We start from the raw sequence: 20,891 nt of genomic DNA on the forward strand, positions 1-20,891 counted from the left end.
AATATATCTAGGAAACATTCTAGAATGGCTAATGGGTAGGATATGATTGAGAATTTGGAGAAAGTAAAATAGTCACGATTGCTTGTGTTAGAGAAGAGCTTAGATTGTTAAGACTGACATATTTATATTTAAAATTTTTTTTAATGTTTATTTATTTTTGAGAGAGAGACAGAATGCGAGTGGGTTAGGGACAGAGAGAGAGAGGGAGACACAGAATCCAAAGCAGGCTCCAGGCTCTGAGCTGTCAGCACGGAGCCCGACATGGGGCTTGAACTCACTAGCTGTGAGATCATGACCTGAGCTGAAGTCAGACGCTCAACTGACTGAGCCACCCAGGCGCCCCTGACATATTTATATTTTAAATCTTATTTTTACAACTGGAAAGAATGGCAAAATCATAATATTTAGCCTGTTGTTTTACAGAGCAGAGAGCAGAAGTCTCAAGGAGATAGTAAATAATGTGCCTGGGTTTCTTGATGATAGACCTAGGGGTAGAAATCAGACTTTGTATATTTTGGTCCATAGTGAAGTAACTGAGGGTTTTAGAACCCTGATAATTAGGTTGATGAGGTAATTTAGAAAGATTAATAGGAATCTCTAAAGTCCTCTTTTTCTTATTCCCCTTTTGGTTTTTATGTCTTTGCAAATTTTTTATATCTTCCATGTTCCTCAGTCAAGTAAGGTGTAGTTATTCATGGTAGTCTCTTAATGATCCTTTGAATTCCCATGTTACCGGTTATAGTGTCTCCTTGTTTATTTATAATTTTGTTGGTTTGGGACATTTCTTTTTTCCTTGGTTAGCTTTCCTAAGAGGTTGCCAATTTTGTTTCCTTTTCAGAGGAGCAACTAACTCTTACTTTGGTGAAGCTTTTCTATGATTTTTCTGTTCTTTATTTCATACATTTCTGTTCTAGTCTTTATTGTTATGATCAGGCATTGTTATTGTTACTATCATTATTATTAATTCTTAGGATCAATATAATAGTGAGGTTTTCCTGACTCATATTAAAAAACTTTTTGGCTTAGGTTTGTAGCTAAAAAGAGTAGTTTAACATTAGGAAAATTGCTTAATTACGAGTGGAAGAGAAGTATTAGATAAATCATCTGTTTTATATTTCAAAATCCAGTTTTAATATTATGATACAGTACTTTGGGCCCATGATAAAATAAAATGTATTTTCTCAGTTTCATCTCTAGACACTGAAAAAGGACCTAAGCCATGTGCAGACCATAATTGTGAATCTTCCAAAAGACTGTCTAAGGTATGTTATGTGAGGCTGGAGAAAGAAAACACCATGAACATGCTCAGTGTGTGAGTAAGCACTTCAGCTGTTTTAGAAAACATCAAATCCAGCCCTGCACTTAGGAAGTTCAACAATAAAAATAAAACTTCAAATAATAAATGACAATAACTTAATAGAGTTATTATTTTTCTGAAAAGCTTTAGAATTTAGCATCTTGTGACTGTATTAAGAAAGATGATTTTTCCACTTATTGGCCTTATTTGTTGTTCCATGTAATTAGTGTATATGTATACATAGTGTATATGTATACGTATATGTATACGTATGTCATATATACTATGTATATGTATATATGTATATTAGTGTGTATGTGTATATCTGTGTAATTATAATTAAATCACAGAGTCCTCTCAGTGCTTAGGGTAAAAATTATGCTGAAACTCCCAGCAGGTATTTTAATGTACTTTTCTCCCTCACATCATACTCCACGTATGTAACATACAGCAGTGTTTTCCTGTCTCTAATGACTCTTCAGTGATCATAAGCACTTTGTAAAAAGGTGATATTTTTGAATACTTAGAATATAAAATTATTTACATTATGATAGTTGTAAGGGTTTCCTGTTCAAGGTACAGGTATTGCATATTCAGGTCAATATCCATTACTTTTGCTCAGTGAAATTGATTGAAGGGGATGATTTCTTAACTTGCGCTTAGTAAGCCTCCTGAGATAGTATTGCTACATCATCAATCTGTATGTTTTCAAGTATTTCCATTTAAAATTTTTCCTTAGGGGTTATCTTTTACCTATGGGATAATTTTTTTGTTTTTTTGGTTTTTTTGGTTTTTTTTTTTGAGTTTAAACAAATTTTTATTACACAAAGGTTGTCACATAATTGGATATTTCTCTACTTTGTACACAATTATTCTTACTCTCCACAGAAAGGCTGCTTCTTAACTTTTCATCTGGTGATGGCAAGCACTAAAATCTTTATTTTAACAGAATAATAGTAAAAATGCCTCAGTGATTTAAGTTGAAAGCAGTACATTGGTACATGGCTCTGGCATTCAGTTATCAGGAATGTACAAATGTCTTTTTATTCAAAAATACAAAATAAATTATCTGTAGGCATGGACAATGACAGCAGTAAACCATTATATGTTGTCAACTGAAACCAGTAACTGATGGTTATAGTGATTTTCTTAAACATCAGCCAGCCTTTTCTTCAGTCATTTCCTTCAACTGACTTCTCTGAAGTTATTCTTGAGGGGCACTGCCTTGAGCTTCCTCTCACAGTTCATTAACAATGGTAAAGCGCTATTCTAGGAATTAGAACATGCCACCTCCCATACCACCTCCCATTCCTCCCATTCCGCCCATTCCAGGGTCCTTCTCTTCCTTAGGAATTTCGGTGACTACAACTTCTGCTGTAGTTAACAGAGAGGCCACTCCAGCAGCATCCAATAAAGCAGTTCTTACAACCTTAGTTGGATCAGTGATTCCCTTTTCTACCATATTCACAAAATCTCCAAGCATAGCATCATAACCAACTTCTGAGGAACTCTGCATAATTTTCTCAACTATCAATGATCCTTCAACACCTGCATTCTTAGCAATGGTCATTGCAGGAATTTTGAGTGTTCTCTTAATGATTTCTATACCAATTTTTTGATCTTCATTAGCTGGAGTTATTGAATCCAAGGCTGGAATGCACCGAAGCAGGGCACAACCCCCTCCCAGAACAATGCCTTCTTCAACAGCAGCTCGGGTAGCATTGAGGGCATCTGTAACTCTGTCTTTTTTTTCATTCACTTCAACATCGCTTGTGCCACCAACCTTCAGCACAGCTACTCCATCTGAGAGTTTTGCCAGACGTTCATTCAGTTTTTCCTTTTCATATTCACTAGTTGTGATATCTAACTGTTCAATGATTTCATGGATACGTTTTTCAATTTGAGCCTTGTCACCTTTTCCTTTTAAGAGCATGGCATCATCTTTGGTCACAATGACTTCTCCAACTTTTCCTAAGTCATGAGGCTGAACATCTTCAAGATTTAGAGTCAACCCTTCTTCTCCAAACACTGCACCACCAGTAGCAATAGCCATATCTTTAAGCTGGTTCTTTCTATTGTCACCAAAACCTGGAGCTTTGACAGCTACAACCTGAAGACCAACTTTCAGCCTATTCAGGACAAGTGTACTCAGAGCTTCTCCATCAACATCTTCAGCAATTATGACCAAGGGCTTACGGTGAGCATTGGCAATTTCAAGAGCAGGTACAATGGACTGGACACTAGAAATTTTCTTTTCACTCAACAGAACATAGGCATCTTGGAATTCACATTTCTGCCCTTTTGATGTATTAATAAAGTATGGAGAAATATAACCTCGATCAAATTTCATGCCTTCAATAATTTCTAATTCATCATTTAGTCTTTTTCCATCCTTTACTGTGATGACACCTTTCCTTCCAACCTTTTTCATTGCATCAGAAATGATGTTGCCAATTTCTTTATCTCCATTTGCAGAAATGGTAGCAACCTGAGCAATTTCTTCAGGGGTTGTCACAGGTTTAGACTGCTTCTTAAGTTCAGCAATTACAGCATCAACAGCTAACATCACACCTCTCCTGATTTCCACTGGATTAGCACCTTTGCTAATCTTCTCGAAGCCTTCCTTGGCAATAGAGCATGCCAGGACAGTAGCAGTAGTGGTGCCATCTCCAGCCTCTTCATTTGTGTTATTGGCAACGTCTTGAACAAGTTTAGCGCCAATATTTTTATATTTATCTTTTAAATCAATTGACTTTGCAACAGTCACACCATCTTTTGTTACTTTGGGACTGCCCCAACTCTGTTCAATAATCAGTGTTCTTCCCTTTGGCCCCATAGTAACAGCTACAGCATCAGCTAAAAGGTCTACACCTTGAAGCATTAAGGCTCGGGCATCTGCACCAAATTTTACATCTTTGGCATAGGCCCGAGTAAGATGAGGAGCCAGTGCCCTGGACACTGGCCTAATTTGGCGAAGTACTGCTGGTAATCGAAGCATTTCTGCGGGGCAGCGGCAGGGTGTGCGGACGATGAGGCAGGCCGTCGGAGGCGAGTGAGGGACGTTAACTTTTGAAATAGGAGTTATGTTATGGGGCACCAGGAACAGAGAGCAATAAGTCTTATTTTTTTAATCTTATTTCTTAGTCCATGGGTACTGTGCTAACCTTTATTATTAACACATCTTTTAGACTTCTACCAATCTTCAAACTTTTACATAGTCATAAACCTTCATTTCTTTGGTGATGGAGTGGGAATGTGTGTTCAAGCCTGGGAATTAGGAGTAGGGAAGGAAATGGACACATTTTATTAATTTTCTTCAAGATGATCTCATGGTGCTACCCATTTGTAGTTTCCTTACGTCATTTAACATTGAGAGTCAATTTTATTTCTACTTTTTAAATAGAAACAAAAAATCAAATTCTGCAATCCATGAAGCTTGTAATAAGAAAGGTCTGCAATTTTATTAACTCCATTTGTTCGTTTAGAATGTTATTTGCTTATATTAGGTTGTCCCTGGAACATTCTGCCCTGTGACTTTTCCTTTCATTTGGATACTTTTTTTTTTTTTTTTTTTGCTATTCATCTGTCCCTTTGCTTCCTTTTTTCTCTTCTGTCCTCCTTCCTGTTGTCCTTCTTTTCTTTCTTTTCTGGGCATAAAATGGTCTCTTTGTTTATTATCTCAAAATAAAGACTGGTGCTTTTCTGGCTTGATGGTAGTGTAATAGCAGTGTAATGGTTAGCATAATAATAAAAAGAATTCAGTAGCACCTGGGTGGCTCAGTCCTTTGAGCATCCAGCTTCACTTCAGGTCATGATCTCCTGGTAGGTGAATTCGAGCAGGCATCTGGCTCCCTGTGTCTCCCTCTCTCCCTCTGCCCCTCCCCAGCTAATGCTTTTCTCTCTCTCAAAAAATAAATAAACTTAAAAAAAAAAAAAGAATTCAGAATTTCCAGGCCAAAGTATTTTCAAAGAAGCATTTCTGGGGCCTTCATTTGCAGATCTGAAAAATTATTTAATATTACCTGCTTTAGTGTTCATTTCATTCGGTTTTCAACTTTAGAGCCTTTTCATTTTGCATTAGCTTCTTATTTATTGCTATAAGTACACTTCTTTGAACTTAGAAAGATCTAAGTAACTTGAAATTTTCCCCCAACTATGGTAAATTCAAACTTATCTTGGCATATTTGCTGCAGTGAAGATCTATCTGGCTCTTTGAAGATTTGATCCGAGTATGTTCTGTTTCTTCTTAGATGCACTGTTTTTCCACTGTTCTCTTGCATTGATCTGTTTGTTAATCCTGTGCCATACTTTCTTCATCACTGTACCTTTACAGCAATCTGATGTCAGGTAGTATAAGTATTTTATCTTGGTTCCTTTTCAACATTGTTTTATATTTTCTAGGTCCTTTGTATTTCCAAAAATGTCTATTTTTTATTTTTTTTAATGTTTTTATTTTTGAGACAGAGCACCAGTGGGGGAAGGGCAGAGAGAGGGGGGCAGAGGATCCAAAGCAGCTAGGTGCTGACAGCGGTGAGCTGACACGGGGCTGGAACTCAGGAACCCCAAGATCATGATGGCTGGAGCCTAAGTTGGACACTCAACCAGCTGAGCCACCCAGGTGCCCCTGTTTCTAAAAATTTTAAATCAGCATGTCAAGTTTCCAAAAACAATGAAAAATGCCCCAGATTCTGATTGGAGTTTCCATATATCTCCCAGTCGGTGAGAAGTAAAATTTTAATAATACGAAGTTTTCCTATACCTGATCATGTTAGTTTTTCCATGTTTATTTAGGTTTAAAAAATTCACTTTTTTTTTTCTTGGCAGTTTTTAGTTTAAATGCCTTGCATGTTTTCTGCTAAATTTATTCCTAAGTATTTTGTAGGGTTTCTTTTTTTTTTTTTTTTTTTTTTTTGGTACTGTCTTAAATGGAATATTTAAAAAATTCATTTGTCAGTTTCAGTTTTCAATAGATGTTTGCATGTTGTATATTTGCATATTGTATTTGCCACCTTGTTAAATTCATTTGCTATAGTAGTTGTTTTAAAGATTACTTAGGATTTTCTATATAAACCACCGTGTCATATGCAGATAGAGACTGTGTTTTTGTTTTTGTTTTTTTCCTGATTTTTATACCTTTTGTTTCTTTACTGATCCTGTTTGAATGGCCATATTTTACAGTATTTAGTCATAAGAGTAGGTATCCTTTTCTTGTTCCTGATCTTAGGGGAAAAGCATTTAGTCCTTCACTATTAAATACATTGTTAGCTCCAAATTTTCATAGATGCCATTTACCAGATCAAGGAAGCTCGTTTCTATTTCTAGTTTACTGAGAGATTATGTTATGGATATTTGTTCAATTGTGTTAATACTAATTCTGCCTTTATTGAAAAAACCCCATATATCTTCATTATAAGTTTAGCAGAAAACATGGAAGACCTTCAAACTAAAAACCACAGTTTGTGCTTTTATCCTTATAAAATGTCCCCTTTAACCCTTGCTCTCAAATGTTATCTGAAATTAATATTAATTCAGTGATTCTATGCCTACGGTTTGCCAGAGATACGTTTCTAACCATTTGGTTTCAATTATCTATGTCCTTATATCTAAAATGCATGTTTCTCATAGACAACATATAATTGACCCCTTTCTATTCTCAATAAAAACGTCTTTAATTGGAGTATTTATTCCAGTAAAGTTTAATGTCATTATTGATATAATTGGATTTATGCCTATTATTTTACTATTGTTTCCTTATTTTCCCTTTCTTTTGTAATTTTGTTCCCCTTTTTCTTTTTCATTCTTTGTGTGTATTTTCAGAGTTTCATTTTATCTATCTATGTTTATTTATATTGAGATACAACTGACATATAACGTGATACTGCTGTTAGTTTTAGGTTTACAACATAATCACTTGATGTATGTATATATTGCAATACTATTATTACACTAAATTAACATCTATAACCACACAGAGTTGCTGATTTTGTGTGTATGTGTGATGAGAATTTTAAGATGTATTATCTTAGCAACTTTCAAATATACAGTACATTTTTGTTACCAGAGTAACCATGCTGTACATGACCTCCCCAGACTTATTTATTTTATACAGTTGTCTTACCACATCTACAGTTTCACTTTCCATGGTTTCAGTTACCAGTGGTCAACTATAGCCCCAAAACAGATAATCTTCCTTTCTCATGTTTGTCAGTAGGTCATTAGTGTCACAATGCCTGCATTATTCACCTCACTTCATCTCATCACATGTGCTTTTGTATCATCTCACATCATCACAGGAGAAAGAAGGGGGCAAGTAGAGTGCAAGATATTTTAAGAGACAGATAAAGAGACTACTTTCACATAACTTGTGTTATAGTACATTATTATAATTGTTCTATTTTATTGTTGTTGTTAATCCCTTATTGTGATACAATTTATAAACTCAACTCTACCATAGGGATGTATGTATAGGACAAAACATGGCATATGTAGGGTTGAGTAACAGCCACAGTTTCAGGCATCCACTGGGGATCTTAGAATGTATTCTCCATGGTAAGAGGGGACTCCTGTAACTGGAGCTTTGTGCCATTTGATCACTTGTTGACACATCTCATCCCCTGCCCAACTTTGATTGTTTTAAGATTGCACATATAAGTGAATTCAGACAGTATTTCTTTCTTTTTCTTAATTTTACTTAGCATAATGCCCTTAAGATCCATCCATGTTGTTGCAGATGGCAGGATTTCCTTTTATTTTACATGTGTGTATATGTGTGTGTTTACTTATAGTTGCGTATGTGTATATACATACACATATATATATGTGTGTGTGTATGTACTTTTATATATATATATATATGTAAATGTACCTACACACACACACACACATACACACACACACACATGGTGTTTTCTTTACCTATTTATCTATTGATGGACACTTAGGTTGTTTCTGTGTCTTGGGTATATAAGTAAATGCTGCAGTGGACATGGAGGTGCACATATCTTTCTGAGATAGTGATTTCCCGGATATATACCTGGAAGTAAAACTGTTGAATTATCTGGTAGTTCTGTTTTCAATTTTTTGAGGAACTTTTCTATGGTGTTTAGTGGCTGTACCTATTTCCATTCCCACCAATAGCCCACAAGGTTTTCATTTTTCTCATCATCTTTGCCGGTGATTGTTATTTCTTGTCTTTTTGATAATAGCCTTTGTCAACATGTGCGAGGTTATATTTTGTGGTAGTTTTGATGTGCCTTTCTCTTATCATCAATGACATTGAGCACCTTTCCATGTATGGGTTCGCCATTTGTAAGCCTTTTTTTGTTTTTTGGAAAAATGTCTGTTCAGAACTTCTGCCCATATTGTAATTGTGTTTTTTGTCATTGTTTTTATTGACTTGTAGGAGTTCTTATATATATATTTTGGATATTAACCCCTTAACAGATACATGATTTAAAATTGTTTCCTTCCATTCCATAGGTTGCCTATTTATTGCTGGTTTTCTTTGCTGTACAGAAGCCTTTAGGGTTGCTGCAGTTTCACTTGTTTATTTTGGTGTTTGGTAATCAAATCCAAAAAAGTCATTGTCAGAACCGATCTCAAGGAGATTACCCCCTATCTTTTCTACCAGGAGTTTTATGGCTTCAGGTTTTACATTTAATAAGTGGATTGCTTTGGGTAGTGTGGACATTTTGACAGTATTAATTCTTCCAACCCATGAGCATGGACTGTTTTCTCATTTATTGTGGCTTCTTCAGTTTCTTTCATTACTTCAGTACGTAAGTTTTTCACCTCTTTGGTTCCATTTATTTTTAGGTATTTTATTCTTTCTGATATATAATTTTTTATGGGATTGTTTTCTTAGTTATCTTTCTGATGTTTTATTTTTAAAGTACAGAAATGAAGCTAATTTTGTATGTTGATTTTATAACCTGCAACTTTTCTGCATTCATTTGTTTTACAGAGTTTTTTTTCTTTGTAGGTGGAGTCATTAGGGTTGTTACATATAACACCCTCCCATCTGCAAATAGAGTCCTTCTTCCTTTCCAGTCGAATGCCTTTTCCTTCTTTGATGCCTTGAACTGTTTTGTATCTCCTTGCTCTGACTGGTGCTTCCCGTACTGTGTTGAATCAAGGTGGCGAGAGCGGGCATCTGCCTGGGTTTCCCATCTCAGAGGGAGACTTTGAAAGTTTCACTGCTGACTATGTCAGCTGGGGGTTTGTCATATATGGCCTTTGTTATGTTGACGTTCATTTCCTCTGAACCCACTTTATTGAGAATTTTTATCGTAATGGATGGTGAATTTTGTCATGATTTTTAACCACCTATTGAGATGGTCATATGATTTTTATCCTTCATTTTCTTAATCCAGTGTATTGTACTGATGCATTTGTTTATGTTGAGGCTTGTAGCCTTGGGATAAATGTCACCTGATCGTGATGCTATTTTTTAAAAAAAAATTATTTTTTTAATGTTTTTATTTATTTTTGAGAGAGAGACAGAGTACTAGCGAGAGATGGGTATAGAGAGAGGGAGACACAGAATCCGAAGCGGGCTCCAGGCTCTGAGCTGTCAGCACAGATCCCAACATGGGGCTCGAACTCACAAACTCTGAGGTCATGACCTGAGCTGAAGTCGGACACTCAACCGAGTGAGCCACCAGGCGCCCTGATGTATGATCCTCTTAATGTAGTGTTGAATTTGGTTTACTAATGTTTTGTAGAAGCTTTTTGCATGTCTGTTCATCCAGGATAGTGACCTCAGTTTTCATTTCTGGTAGTGTCCTTGTCTGGTATTTGTATCAGGTAATGCTGGCCTCATAAAATGAGTTTGCAAGTGTTCCCTCCTTTTGTATGTATTTTTAAATAATTTGAGAAAAATTCTATTAATTTGAGAAAAATTGGTATTAATTTTTTCTTTGAATTTTTGGTAAAATTCACCAGTGAAGCCATCTGTCTGGTCCTGGACTTTGGTTGTTGGGAGGGTTTTTGATTGTTGATTTAGGCCCCTTACAAGTAATTGATATGTTCAGATTTTCTCTTTTTTCATGATTCATTCTTGGTAGGTTGTATGTTTCTATATATTTATCCATTTCTTTTAGGTTGTCCAATTTGTTGGTATATAATTGTTCATAATAGTTTCTCGTGTTTTGTATTTCTGTGGTATGGTATGTAATGTCTCCATTTTCATTTCTGATTTTATATGCTGGAATCTGCTCTCTTCTTGGTGAGTGTAGGTAAAAGTCCATATTTTTTGTTTTTTTTTAAACTGCTTTTTGTTGATATTTTTTTATTGTCTTTTTGGAGTCTTTATTTTGCTCTGATCTTTATTGTTTTATTCCTTCTGCTTTCTTCTTTTCTTTGGGCTTCATTTGTTCTTTTCTAGTTCCTTGAGGTGTAAAGTTAAGTGATTTGAGATATTTCTTGTTTCTTAAGCTAGGCATTTATCACTATAAACTTCCCTCAAAGAGCTGCTTTTGCTGCGTTCCGTTAAGTTTTAGTATGTTGTATTTCAGTTTCTATTTGGTTCAAGATTTTTTAAATTTTTCTTTTGATTTCTTCTTTGACCTATTGCTTATTTAGTATCATGTTGTTTAACCCTCCTGTATTTGTTAGTTTTCCAGATTTCTTGTGGTTAGGCATCTTGTTCATTCCGTAGTGGTTGGAAAAGATGCTTATAGTAATCATAAGATTTCAGTCTTCTTAAATTTCTTTTGTGGCCTAATATATGTTGTGTTCTGGAGAATGATTCATGTTCACTTGAGAAGAAACTGTATTATTATGCAGCTATTTGGTGGAATGTATTTTGTATGTTAAGTTTATCTGGTCTATTATGTCTGTTTCCCTATTGATTTGTGTAATTCCTTTTTTCCTTTTTCTCTTGCTCACTTTCCTTGTGATTTGAACATTTTTTATAATGTTATGTTTAAAATTGATTGATTGATTGATTGATTGTGAGAGTGTTAGTTGGGGGAGAGGCAGAGAGACTGGGAGAAAAAGAGTTTTAAGCACGCTCCATTCCCAGCATGGATCCTGACCCAGGGCTCAGTCTCACCACAGTGAGATCATGATCTGAGCCCATTCAAGAGCCTTATGCTTAACTGACTGAGCCACCCAGGTGCTCCTGTAATGTTATATGTAGATTTCTTCCTCTTGTGTGTACTTACTGTAGGTTTTTGCTTTGCTTTCACAGATGATTACATAAAACATCTTATAACATCTTATTTTAAACTGTTAACACCTTAAGTTCACATGCATTTTGGGTGCGCCTGGGTGGCTCAGTTGGTTAAGCATGTGACTCTTGATTTCAGCTCAGGTCATGAGCCCCGCATCGGGCACTGGACTGACAGCACGGAGCTTGCTTGAGATTCTCTCTCTGTCCTCTCTCTCTGCTTCTGCCCTGCTTGTGCCCTCTCTCTCAACATAAAAATTTTTTTCAATTGAGAAAGGTTCACATGCATTCTGAAGCTCTCTATATTTTTACTCCCCTTAGTGTTTTACGTTTTTATGTCTCTATTTAAATCTTTTTTTTTTTTTGATATTTACTTAATTTTGAGAGAGGGAAGTAGCAGGGGAGTGGTAGAGAGGGAAGGAGAGAGAGAATCTCAAGCAGGCTCCACACTGCCAATGCAGAGCCCGACATGGGGCTTGAACTCATGAACTGAGAGATCATGACCTGAAGTGAAATCAAGAGTCAGATGCTCAAGCGACAGAGCCACCCAGGCGCCCCTCTGTTTAAATCTACTTACCTTGCGTGTGCGTTAACTAATTACTGTATTTATTATGATCATAGTTATTTTTTTACTATTTGTCTTTTGTTCTTCATACAGTATTTGTAAGTGATTAAGCAGTTAACACTAGATTATTCAGAATTCCACTGTACATTGACCTTGAAATGTGCACTTTCACATGTTTTCCTGGTTACTAATTAGCATGCTTTCCCTTTAGCTTAAAGCACTCCCTTGAACATTTCTTATAAGGCCAGTCTGGTGGTGAGGAACTCCTTCAGCTTTTTATTTTGCATGAAAAAATTGAGGAGAGTTTTAAGTAAAATAGAGCTGTAAGAATATTCCAGAGAAATCCCTTGTACACTTTGCCCAGTTTCTCCCAATGGTGACGTCTTGCAACCATACCGATAGAGAACAGTCTCCCAGGAGGGGGTATTGACATTGGTAAAATCCACTGCCGTCCTTCTTCTTTGGCCAGTTCACTTGTATTCATTTCTGTGTGTTAAGTTCTGTGATGTTTTATCATTTGTGCAGAGTCATATATCCACCACCATAGTCCAGATACAAATAGTTCAGTCCTGCAAGGGTTCCTGTGCTGCTTTTTCATAACCACGCCCTCCTCTTTCCTCACCCCTCCCACCCCTCTCCTTAATGCGTGATGTTAATTCTTAATTAATTGATTAATTCTTAATTCTGCCCTCCTTTTCTAAAGTTTCATCATTTTAAAAATTACAACAAAGGAATCTTGGAGAATGTAACCTTTTGCTGTTGACTTTTTTTTCCCCTCAGCATAATTTCCTACAGATTCATCCAAGGTGGTACATCTATCAGTAGTCTGTTCCTTTACTTTACTTTACTGAGTTAGTGTCCCACAGGGCATATACGTATACAGCTTGTTTAGCTTTTAATCTGTTCTAGGACATCTGGACCGATCCCAAGTTTTGACTGTTAAAATTAAAGCTTTTGTAAACTTTGTGTACAAGTTTTCATGTGAAAATAATTTACCGTGTCGGAAGACTAATTGTGGGTGATATTACAGTTAATTTTCCCTTCCCATCAGCAGTGTCTGCGTGGTCCAGTTTCTCTGTGCTCTACTCTGCATGTGGTATTGTGTAACTGTTGTTGAGTTTGTCCCCATGAAAGTTACTTAGCAGTATCCCATGATGGTTGGCATTTGCATTTCCCTAGTTGCTAATGATGTTGATCAGGTTTTGTTATGCTTATTTGCCAACTGCACTTCCTTTTTGATGAAGTATCTGATGCTCATTTTCTGCCTGAATTGTTTGCTTTTCTACTGTTGAGTGAGGAGGGCTCTTTGTATATTCTAGATGTAGTCTTTTTCTGAGAGGTTGTTTGTAAATATTTTTTCCTAGATTTTAGCTTCTCCTTTCTTCCTCTTCACATGGGTTTTTAAGGAAAAAAGTGTATCATTTTTATGAGTTCAAGTGTATCAATTGTTCCTTTTATGGGTTGTGCTTTTTTGGGTCAAATATAGGAACTCTGCATAGTCCTACATTCTGAAGATTTTCCTCCCTTTTTAAATTTTTTTACATTTTCCATTGGTATCTGTGATCATTTTCAGTTAGCTTTTGCTTTATACATGAGATTTAGGGCAAGGCTATTTTTGTTGTTACTGTTTTGCCCCTGGGTATTGCATTTCTTCCTCATTTGTTAAAAATGCTGTCCTTTATCCACTGAATAGCTTTAGTACCTTTGTTAAACCATAGCTGAGAGTATTTGTGTGGCCCTCTTTCTGGGTTCTTTATTATTTTCCTGTCTTTGTGTTTATGCCTCCCTCAATACCTCACTGTCTCAGCCAAGACAGCCTTAATGACAGGCAGTTATTCATCGCATTGTATTCCTGTCTTTTCAGGATTGCTTTCACTATTTTAATATTTGTGCTCCATTAAATACATTTTACAATGAGTTTGTGTATGTCTGCAAAAACCTTTGGGATTCTTGTAGGAATTCTGCTGATCAGTCCTGCCCAGGGGCACCTTGTTGTGTTGGCTTTGCTTTATTGCGCTTCACAGATACTGCGTTGTTTTTTTGGGTTTTTTTGGTTTTTTGTTTTGTTTTGTTTTGGTTTGGTTTTTTTGTTTACAAATTGAAGTTTCCAGACTTAGGGGAAGAAGCCGCTGCAGAAACAGCAAGAGAACTGGAATCAGAAGTAGAGCCTGAAGACCAAATTGCTGCGTCTCATAATACAAGTTGAACCGATAAGGAGTTGCTTCTCAGGGAGGAGGAAAAAAGTGGTTTCTTGAGATGGAAGCCACAGCTGGTGAAGATGCTGTGAAGATTGTGGGAATGACAATAAAGGAATTAGAACATTCCATCAACCTGGCAGGTAAAGCAGTGGCGGCCGCGTTTGAGAGGATTGATTCCAATTTTGAAGGAAATTATGTGGGTAAAATGCCATCAAACAGCATCACATGCTGTAGAGAAATCATTTGTGAAAGCAAGAGTCAGTTGCTGTAGCAGAGTTCATCGTTGTCTGATTTTAAGACATTGCCACGGCCACCACATCCTTCAGCCGCCACCCTGATCAGTCAGCAGCCGCCAGCATCGAGGCAGGACCCTCCACCAGCAGAAAGTACGACTTCCTGATAGTTCAGATGAAAGCTAGTGTTTCTTAGCCAAAAAGTGATTTTTAATTAAGGTACGTACATTGTTTTTTTAGACAGAAAGCTATTGCACACTTAATAACTACAGTATTGTGAAAGTACAGTTTTTTCTGTGTATGCCCAGGGAAAACAAAAACTTCATTTGACTCATTTTATTGTGATATTCACTTTACTGTAGTGGTCTCGGAGCCAAACCCACCTTTGTAGAAGTTTGGGAATAACTTAACACTTTGACTATGTTCGTTCTTCTAACCCATGAACGTGCTGTCTCTATATCTTTTTAAGTCTTCTTTAATTTTTTAAATCATCTTCCTGTAATTTTTAGCATACATAACCTGCTAGCATGAACTGTGTCTTGGGGTGCCTGGGTGGCTCAGTTGGTTGAGTCTCCAGTTCTTGACATTGGCTCAGGTCATGATCCCACAGTTCTTGGGACTGAGCCCCACATTGGGCTCTGTGCTGACAGCGTGGAGCCTGCTCTGGATGCTCTCTCCCCTCTCTCTCTGCCCCTCTCCTGTTCACGAGCACATACATGCCTGCTCTCCCTCCCTCTCTCTCTTTCTCTCTCAAAGAAACTTAAAAAAAAAAAGGAAATACTGCGTTTTAATTTTAGTTTCCTTATGTTCACCGTTTATGCCTAGTAATGCATTTTATCAGTGTGTGTTGATCTTGTTTCTGAGGTCCTTGCTGAACTTGCATATTAGTTCTAGGTCTTTTGTATTGTGGAGTATTTTATATTCCTTGAGATTTCCTTTGCTGACGATCATGTCATCTCCAGTTTCATTTTTTTCCTTTCCAGTCTGTGCATTTGCCTCCATATTGATTTTTTTGACTTCTTGAAGTAGCCAAAGCATCCAGTGCTTTATGAGTTTGAATATAAGTAGTGAGAGTAGATTTCCTTTTTCTGAGCTTATGGAGAAAGCATCCATTCTTTCAGCTTGAAGTACGATGTTTCTAGGTGTTTTGTAGATGCTTTTTGTAAATGATTTTGAGACCATGCCCCTGTAATCCTACTTTGGTAAAATTTTTATTAACAGTAGGTATTGGATGTTGTCCAAGACTTTTCTGAGTTAATTAATTGTTATGATCATATGATTTCTCTTGTTTTACTTCTGGATTACATTGATTGGTTTTAGAATATTGAAGCAACCTTGTATATATGAAATAAATCACACATGGTCATGTTGGATTTAGTTTAATATTCAGAATTTTTGCATGTAAGTTCATGAGAGATATTAGTCCATAGTTTTCCTTTAATTAATTAATTTTTTGTTTAGTGTTTATTTACTTTTCAGAGAGAAAGAGAGAGAGATACAGAGCATGAGTGGGGGAGGGGGCAGAGAGAGACAGAGGCACAGAATCCTAAGCAGGCTCCAGGCTCTGAACTGTCAGCACAGAGCCTGATGCGGGGCTCGAACTCATGAACCATGATATCATGACCTGAGCTGAAGTCAGATCCTTAACTGACTGAGCCACCCAGGTACCCCTCCTTTAATTTATTTTTTAATGTTTATTTATTTTTGAGAAAGAGAGAGGCAGACTGCAAGTGGGGGAGGGGCAGAGAGAGGGAGACATGGAATCCAAAGCAGGCTCCAGGCTCTGAGCTGTCAGCACAGAGCCCAATGTGGAGCTTGAACCCACGAACCGTGAGATCATGACCTGAGCCAAAGTTGGATGCTTAACCCACTGAGCCATCCAGGCACCCCTAGAAGAGATTTTTTAAATTCAGCATTAATTTTTGAAATATTTGTTGGAATTTTATGAAACCTGGATATTAACATTTAGGGAGCTTTTTCTTACATGTTTAGTTCCTTTACTAGTTACAGAACTGTTCAGATCATTGTTTTTATTATAGTTGAATTTTTATAGTTTGTGGTGTGTGAAGAATTAATCCATTTCTCAGTTGTCCTTCACTTGAGCATAGAGTTGTGTGGAATTTTCTGTTATTGACCTTTAATGTCTCTTAGTGATACTCTCCATTTCATTGCGGACATTTCCATTGGGTCTTCTCTTATTTTTGTCACTCACATTAGACCTTTATTAATTTTATTGATCTTTATGAAGAATCAGCTTTTTGTGATGTTGACTTTATCGTTTTCGTTTTCAATTTCATTAAATTTTGCTTCCACCTTATTATTTCCTTTCTTCTGTTTGCCTCCTTCCTTGTCTTACTTGTCTTGTAGCTTCTTGAGACAGGTTACTTCTATTCCTTTGTCTTGTCTCATAGAAAGGTTCATGCTGTAGATCTCCATTTCAGCTTGGCTGTAGCTCTGTCTCATGTATTTTGACATGTCATTGATTTTATTTTATTTCTCCAAGTTTTTATTTAAATTCCAGTTAACACAGTGTGATAATCAGTTTCAGGTGCAGAATTTAGTGGTTCATCACTCTCCTACATCACCCAGTGCTCATCATTCCCTGTTTCCCCCATTTCCCTACTTCCCTTCCCTCTGGTGACCAGCAGCTTGTTCTTCATGGTTAATAGTCTGTTTCCTACTTTGCCTCCCTCTCTGTTTCCCCCCTGTGTTCATTTGTTTCTTAAAACTTTCAAGTGAGTGAAATCATAGAATATTTGTCTTTCTGACTGATTTTGCTTAGCATAATACTTTCTAGCTCCATACACATTGTTGTAAATGGCAAGATTTCATTTTTTGTGTCTGAGTAATATTCCATTCTATAAATATACCATGTCTTTATCCATTCTTCAGTCGATGAACATTTGGGCTCTTCCTATAATTTGGCTATGGTAGATAATGGTGCCATAAACATTGGAGTGTGTGTATCCCCTTCGAATCAGTATTTTTTCTATCCTTTCACTGTTTGCAGATGACATGATACTCTATATAGAAAAGCTAAAAGACTCCTCCAAAAAATTGTTAGAATTGATAACACGAATTCAGTAAAGTCGCAAGGTACAAAATCAACGTGCAGAAATATTTTAACATTTCTATACACCGATAATGAAGCAGCAGAAAGAGAAATCAAGGAATCGGTTCCACTTATAATTGCACCAAAAACCATAAAGTTCCTAGGAATAGACCTAATCAAAGAGGTAAAAGATCTATACTCTGAAAACTATAAAACACTGGTGAAAGACATTGAAGAAGACACAAAGAAATGGAAAAACATTCCATGCTCATGGACTGGAAGAACAAGCATTGTGAAAATGTCCATACTACCCAAAGCAGTCTACACATTTAATGTAATCCCTTTCAAAATACCACAAGCGTTTTTCATAGAGCTAGAACAGATAATCCTGAAATTTGTGTGGAACCACAAAGACCCTGAATAGCCAAAGCAATCTTGAAAAAGCAAAGCAAAGTTGGAGGCATCACAATTCCAGACTTCAAGTTACATTACAAAGCTGTAGTGATCAGAACAGTATGGTACTGTCACAAAAATAGATCAGTGGAACAGAATAGAAACCCAGAAGTGGACCCACAACTATATGGTCAATTAATCTTTGACAAAGCAGGAAAGAATATCCCAATGGGAAAAAGACAAGTTTCTTCAACCAGTGGCATTGGGAAAACTGGTCAGGATCATGCAAAAGACTGAAACTGGACCACTTTCTTACACCTTACACAGAAATAAAATCCAAATGGATGAAAGACCTAAATGTGAGACCTGAAGCCATAATAATTCTACACAAGCAGTAGTTTCTCTGACATAGGCTGTAGCAACTTATTACTAGCTATGTCTCCTGAGGCAAGGGAAACAAAGCAAAGATAAACTGTTGGGATTGCATCAAAATAAAAAGCTTCTGCACAGTGAAGGAAGCAGGCAACAAAATTAAAAGGCAACCTACAGAATGGGAGAAAATATTTGCAAATGACATATCTGATAAAAGGTTAGTATCCAAAATATATAAAGAACTTCTCAAACTCAACACGCAAACAACAAATAATCCAATTGAAAATGGGCAGAAGACAAGAAAAGACATTTTTCCAAAGAAAAGATGGCCAACAGACACATGAAAAGATGCTCAGTATCACTCATTATCAGGGAAATGCAAATCAAAACCACAGTGAGATACCATGTCATACCTGTCAGAATGGCGAAAATGGACAACACAAGAAACAACAAATGTTGGCAAGGCTGTGGAGAAAGGGGACTCCTCTTGTGCTGTTGGTGGGAATGGAAACTGGTGCAGCCACTCTGGAAAACAACGTGGAGGTTCCTCAAAAAGTCAAAAAAAGAACTACCCTGTAATCCAGCAATCACACTACTGGTTATTTACCCAAAGGATGTCACTGATTTCAGTACTTTTAAATTTGTTGAGCTTTGTTAGATGGTTCAGAACATGATCTATCTTGGTAAATGTTGTGTGAGTACTTGGAAAAGAAAGTGTATTCTTGTTGGGTGGGTTTTTTTTGTATGTAGTTGATTATATCATGCTGGGTGATAGCATTGTTTATATCTTTTTCTGGTCTTGCGGGTTTTCTGTGTAGTATTTCTACCAGCACCAGTTGCTGGTCAGGCGTGTTAACTCCCCATTTCCCCTTCTCCAGGTCCTGGCAGCTACCATTCAACTTTCTGTTCCTTTGAGTTTGCCTCTTCTATATATTGCATATAATTTCAGTAGTATAGTAATTTTTGTGATTGGCTTATTTCACTTAGCATAATGTTCTCAAGATTCATCCATATTTTACCATGTCTTAGAATTTTCTTCCTTTTAAAGGCTAACATTCCATTGTACATTTATGCCAAATTTTGTTTATCCATTCATCCATTGATAGACATACAGGTTACTTTCACTTTTTGGCTCTTGTGAATAATGTCTGAAAACATGAGTGTTTATGGAATGTTTAATATATCTGTTAAATCTGTTTGGTGTATAGTGTTGTCCAAGTCTGATGGTTCCTTATTGATTGTGTGTCTAAATATTCTACCCGTTATTGAAATTGGAGTATGAAGTCTTCTAATATTATGTGTTGATGTCATGTTTTTTCTTCAGTCCTGTCAGTATTTGCTTTATATGTTTATATAAACGTATGTGTTTGGTGCATATATATTTATAATTATTACATTGTCCCTTTGAATTGACTTTTTAATCATTACATAATGCATGACGTTCTTTGTCTTTTATGATAGTTTTTTATTCTGTGAAGGGGATTTTTTTCCCAGGTGTAAAAACAGCATCCTTGCTGTCTGGTTTTCATCTGCATATCTTTTTTTATCCTCCACTTTCAGTGTGTGAATCCCCTTAAATATAAAGTCACTTTCTTGTACACAGCGTAGAGTTAGTTGCATCTTGTTTTATCCACGAAGCCACTCTGTGCTTTTTGATGAGGGGGATTAATCTGTTTATATTTAAAGTAATTATTGTTAGGTGGGGGTTTACTATTTCCAGTTTGTTCATTGTTTTTGGTCTGCTGTATAGTTCGTTACTCTCTTCCTCTGTTGCTGTCTTCCTCTGTTTTTTGATGAATTTTTTTGTACTGATATGCTTTGATTCTTTGCTTGAGATATTTCCTTTGTCGTTATCATGAAGCTTGTATATAAATCTTACATTTATAACAGTCTGTTTTAGTGGATAACGTAATTGCATATGAAAACTCTATATTTTTGTCCCCTCCCCTGACACTTTGTTATTGGGGTCACAGTTTACACCTTTTGTATTGTACATCCATGAACAGATTTTTGTAGTTGCATTTGTTAATACTTACGTCTTTAACATTTTTACTAGCTTTAAGTATGATGTGTGTGTCACCCTTATAGTATTCCATTATTCTGTATTTGCAAATATATTTACCTTTACCAGCGAGATTTACACTTTTCATTCTCTTTATGTTGCAATCTAACATTGTCTTACTTCGTCTTGATGAACTCCCTCTAACACTTCTTGCAAGGCAGTGCTCTCCCTGAGGTTCTGGGGCTTCTGGTGGTGTCAAACTCCTTCAGTTTGAAAGGTCTCCTCTCCTTCATTATTAAAGGGCAGTTTTGATGGGTATGGTATTTTTGGTATTGTTGGCAGTTTCTTTTTCTTCCTGAACTTTGAATATATTATTACACACTTTTCTGCCTGCACGGTTTCTGTTGAGAAATCCACTGATATCCTAAGGTGGTGGGGGTACCCCTTTTTTGACTGGTTGCTTTTCTCCAGCTGGTTTCATAATTCAGTCTTGGTGAACTTTGACAATTTTAGTTATAATGTTTCTTGGTGTCCTTGGTAGTACTGATTAGTACAACCCTTTTGGGATTCTTTAAGCTTCATGAATCTGGATGTCTGTTCCTCTCCCC

The 20,891-nt window shown here is 36.5% G+C and overlaps 2 protein-coding genes across 4 annotated transcripts in view; one reads left to right on the forward strand and one right to left on the reverse strand.

The window, feature by feature from the left end:
• Positions 1–20,891, forward strand: part of ZPBP (zona pellucida binding protein) — a 111,842-nt gene that overhangs the window by 46,589 nt on the left and 44,362 nt on the right. For all 3 annotated transcript variants that reach the window (XR_008296939.1, XM_027046100.2, XM_027046101.2), the window contains one exon: positions 1,186–1,262. Coding sequence is in view for 2 of the 3 variants with exons in the window: in XM_027046100.2 (XP_026901901.2) it covers positions 1,186–1,262 (77 nt within the window). In the remaining variant the exon portion in view is untranslated. The remainder of the gene's footprint in view (positions 1–1,185; positions 1,263–20,891) is intronic.
• LOC106968192 (60 kDa heat shock protein, mitochondrial-like) lies at positions 2,300–4,353 on the reverse strand. The gene has a single exon (XM_053218729.1). It carries the CDS (start codon positions 4,293–4,295, stop codon positions 2,574–2,576), a length of 1,722 nt encoding a protein of 573 aa, XP_053074704.1. The 5' UTR covers positions 4,296–4,353; the 3' UTR covers positions 2,300–2,573.

The sequence above is a fragment of the Acinonyx jubatus genome, chromosome A2 (genome assembly GCF_027475565.1).
Source record: "Acinonyx jubatus isolate Ajub_Pintada_27869175 chromosome A2, VMU_Ajub_asm_v1.0, whole genome shotgun sequence".
NCBI lineage: Eukaryota > Metazoa > Chordata > Mammalia > Carnivora > Felidae > Acinonyx > Acinonyx jubatus.

Excerpts from the sequence above, each read along its gene's own strand:
- LOC106968192 (XM_053218729.1), bottom strand. The coding sequence starts at position 4,295 with ATGCTTCGATTACCAGCAGTACTTCGCCAAATTAGGCCAGTGTCCAGG.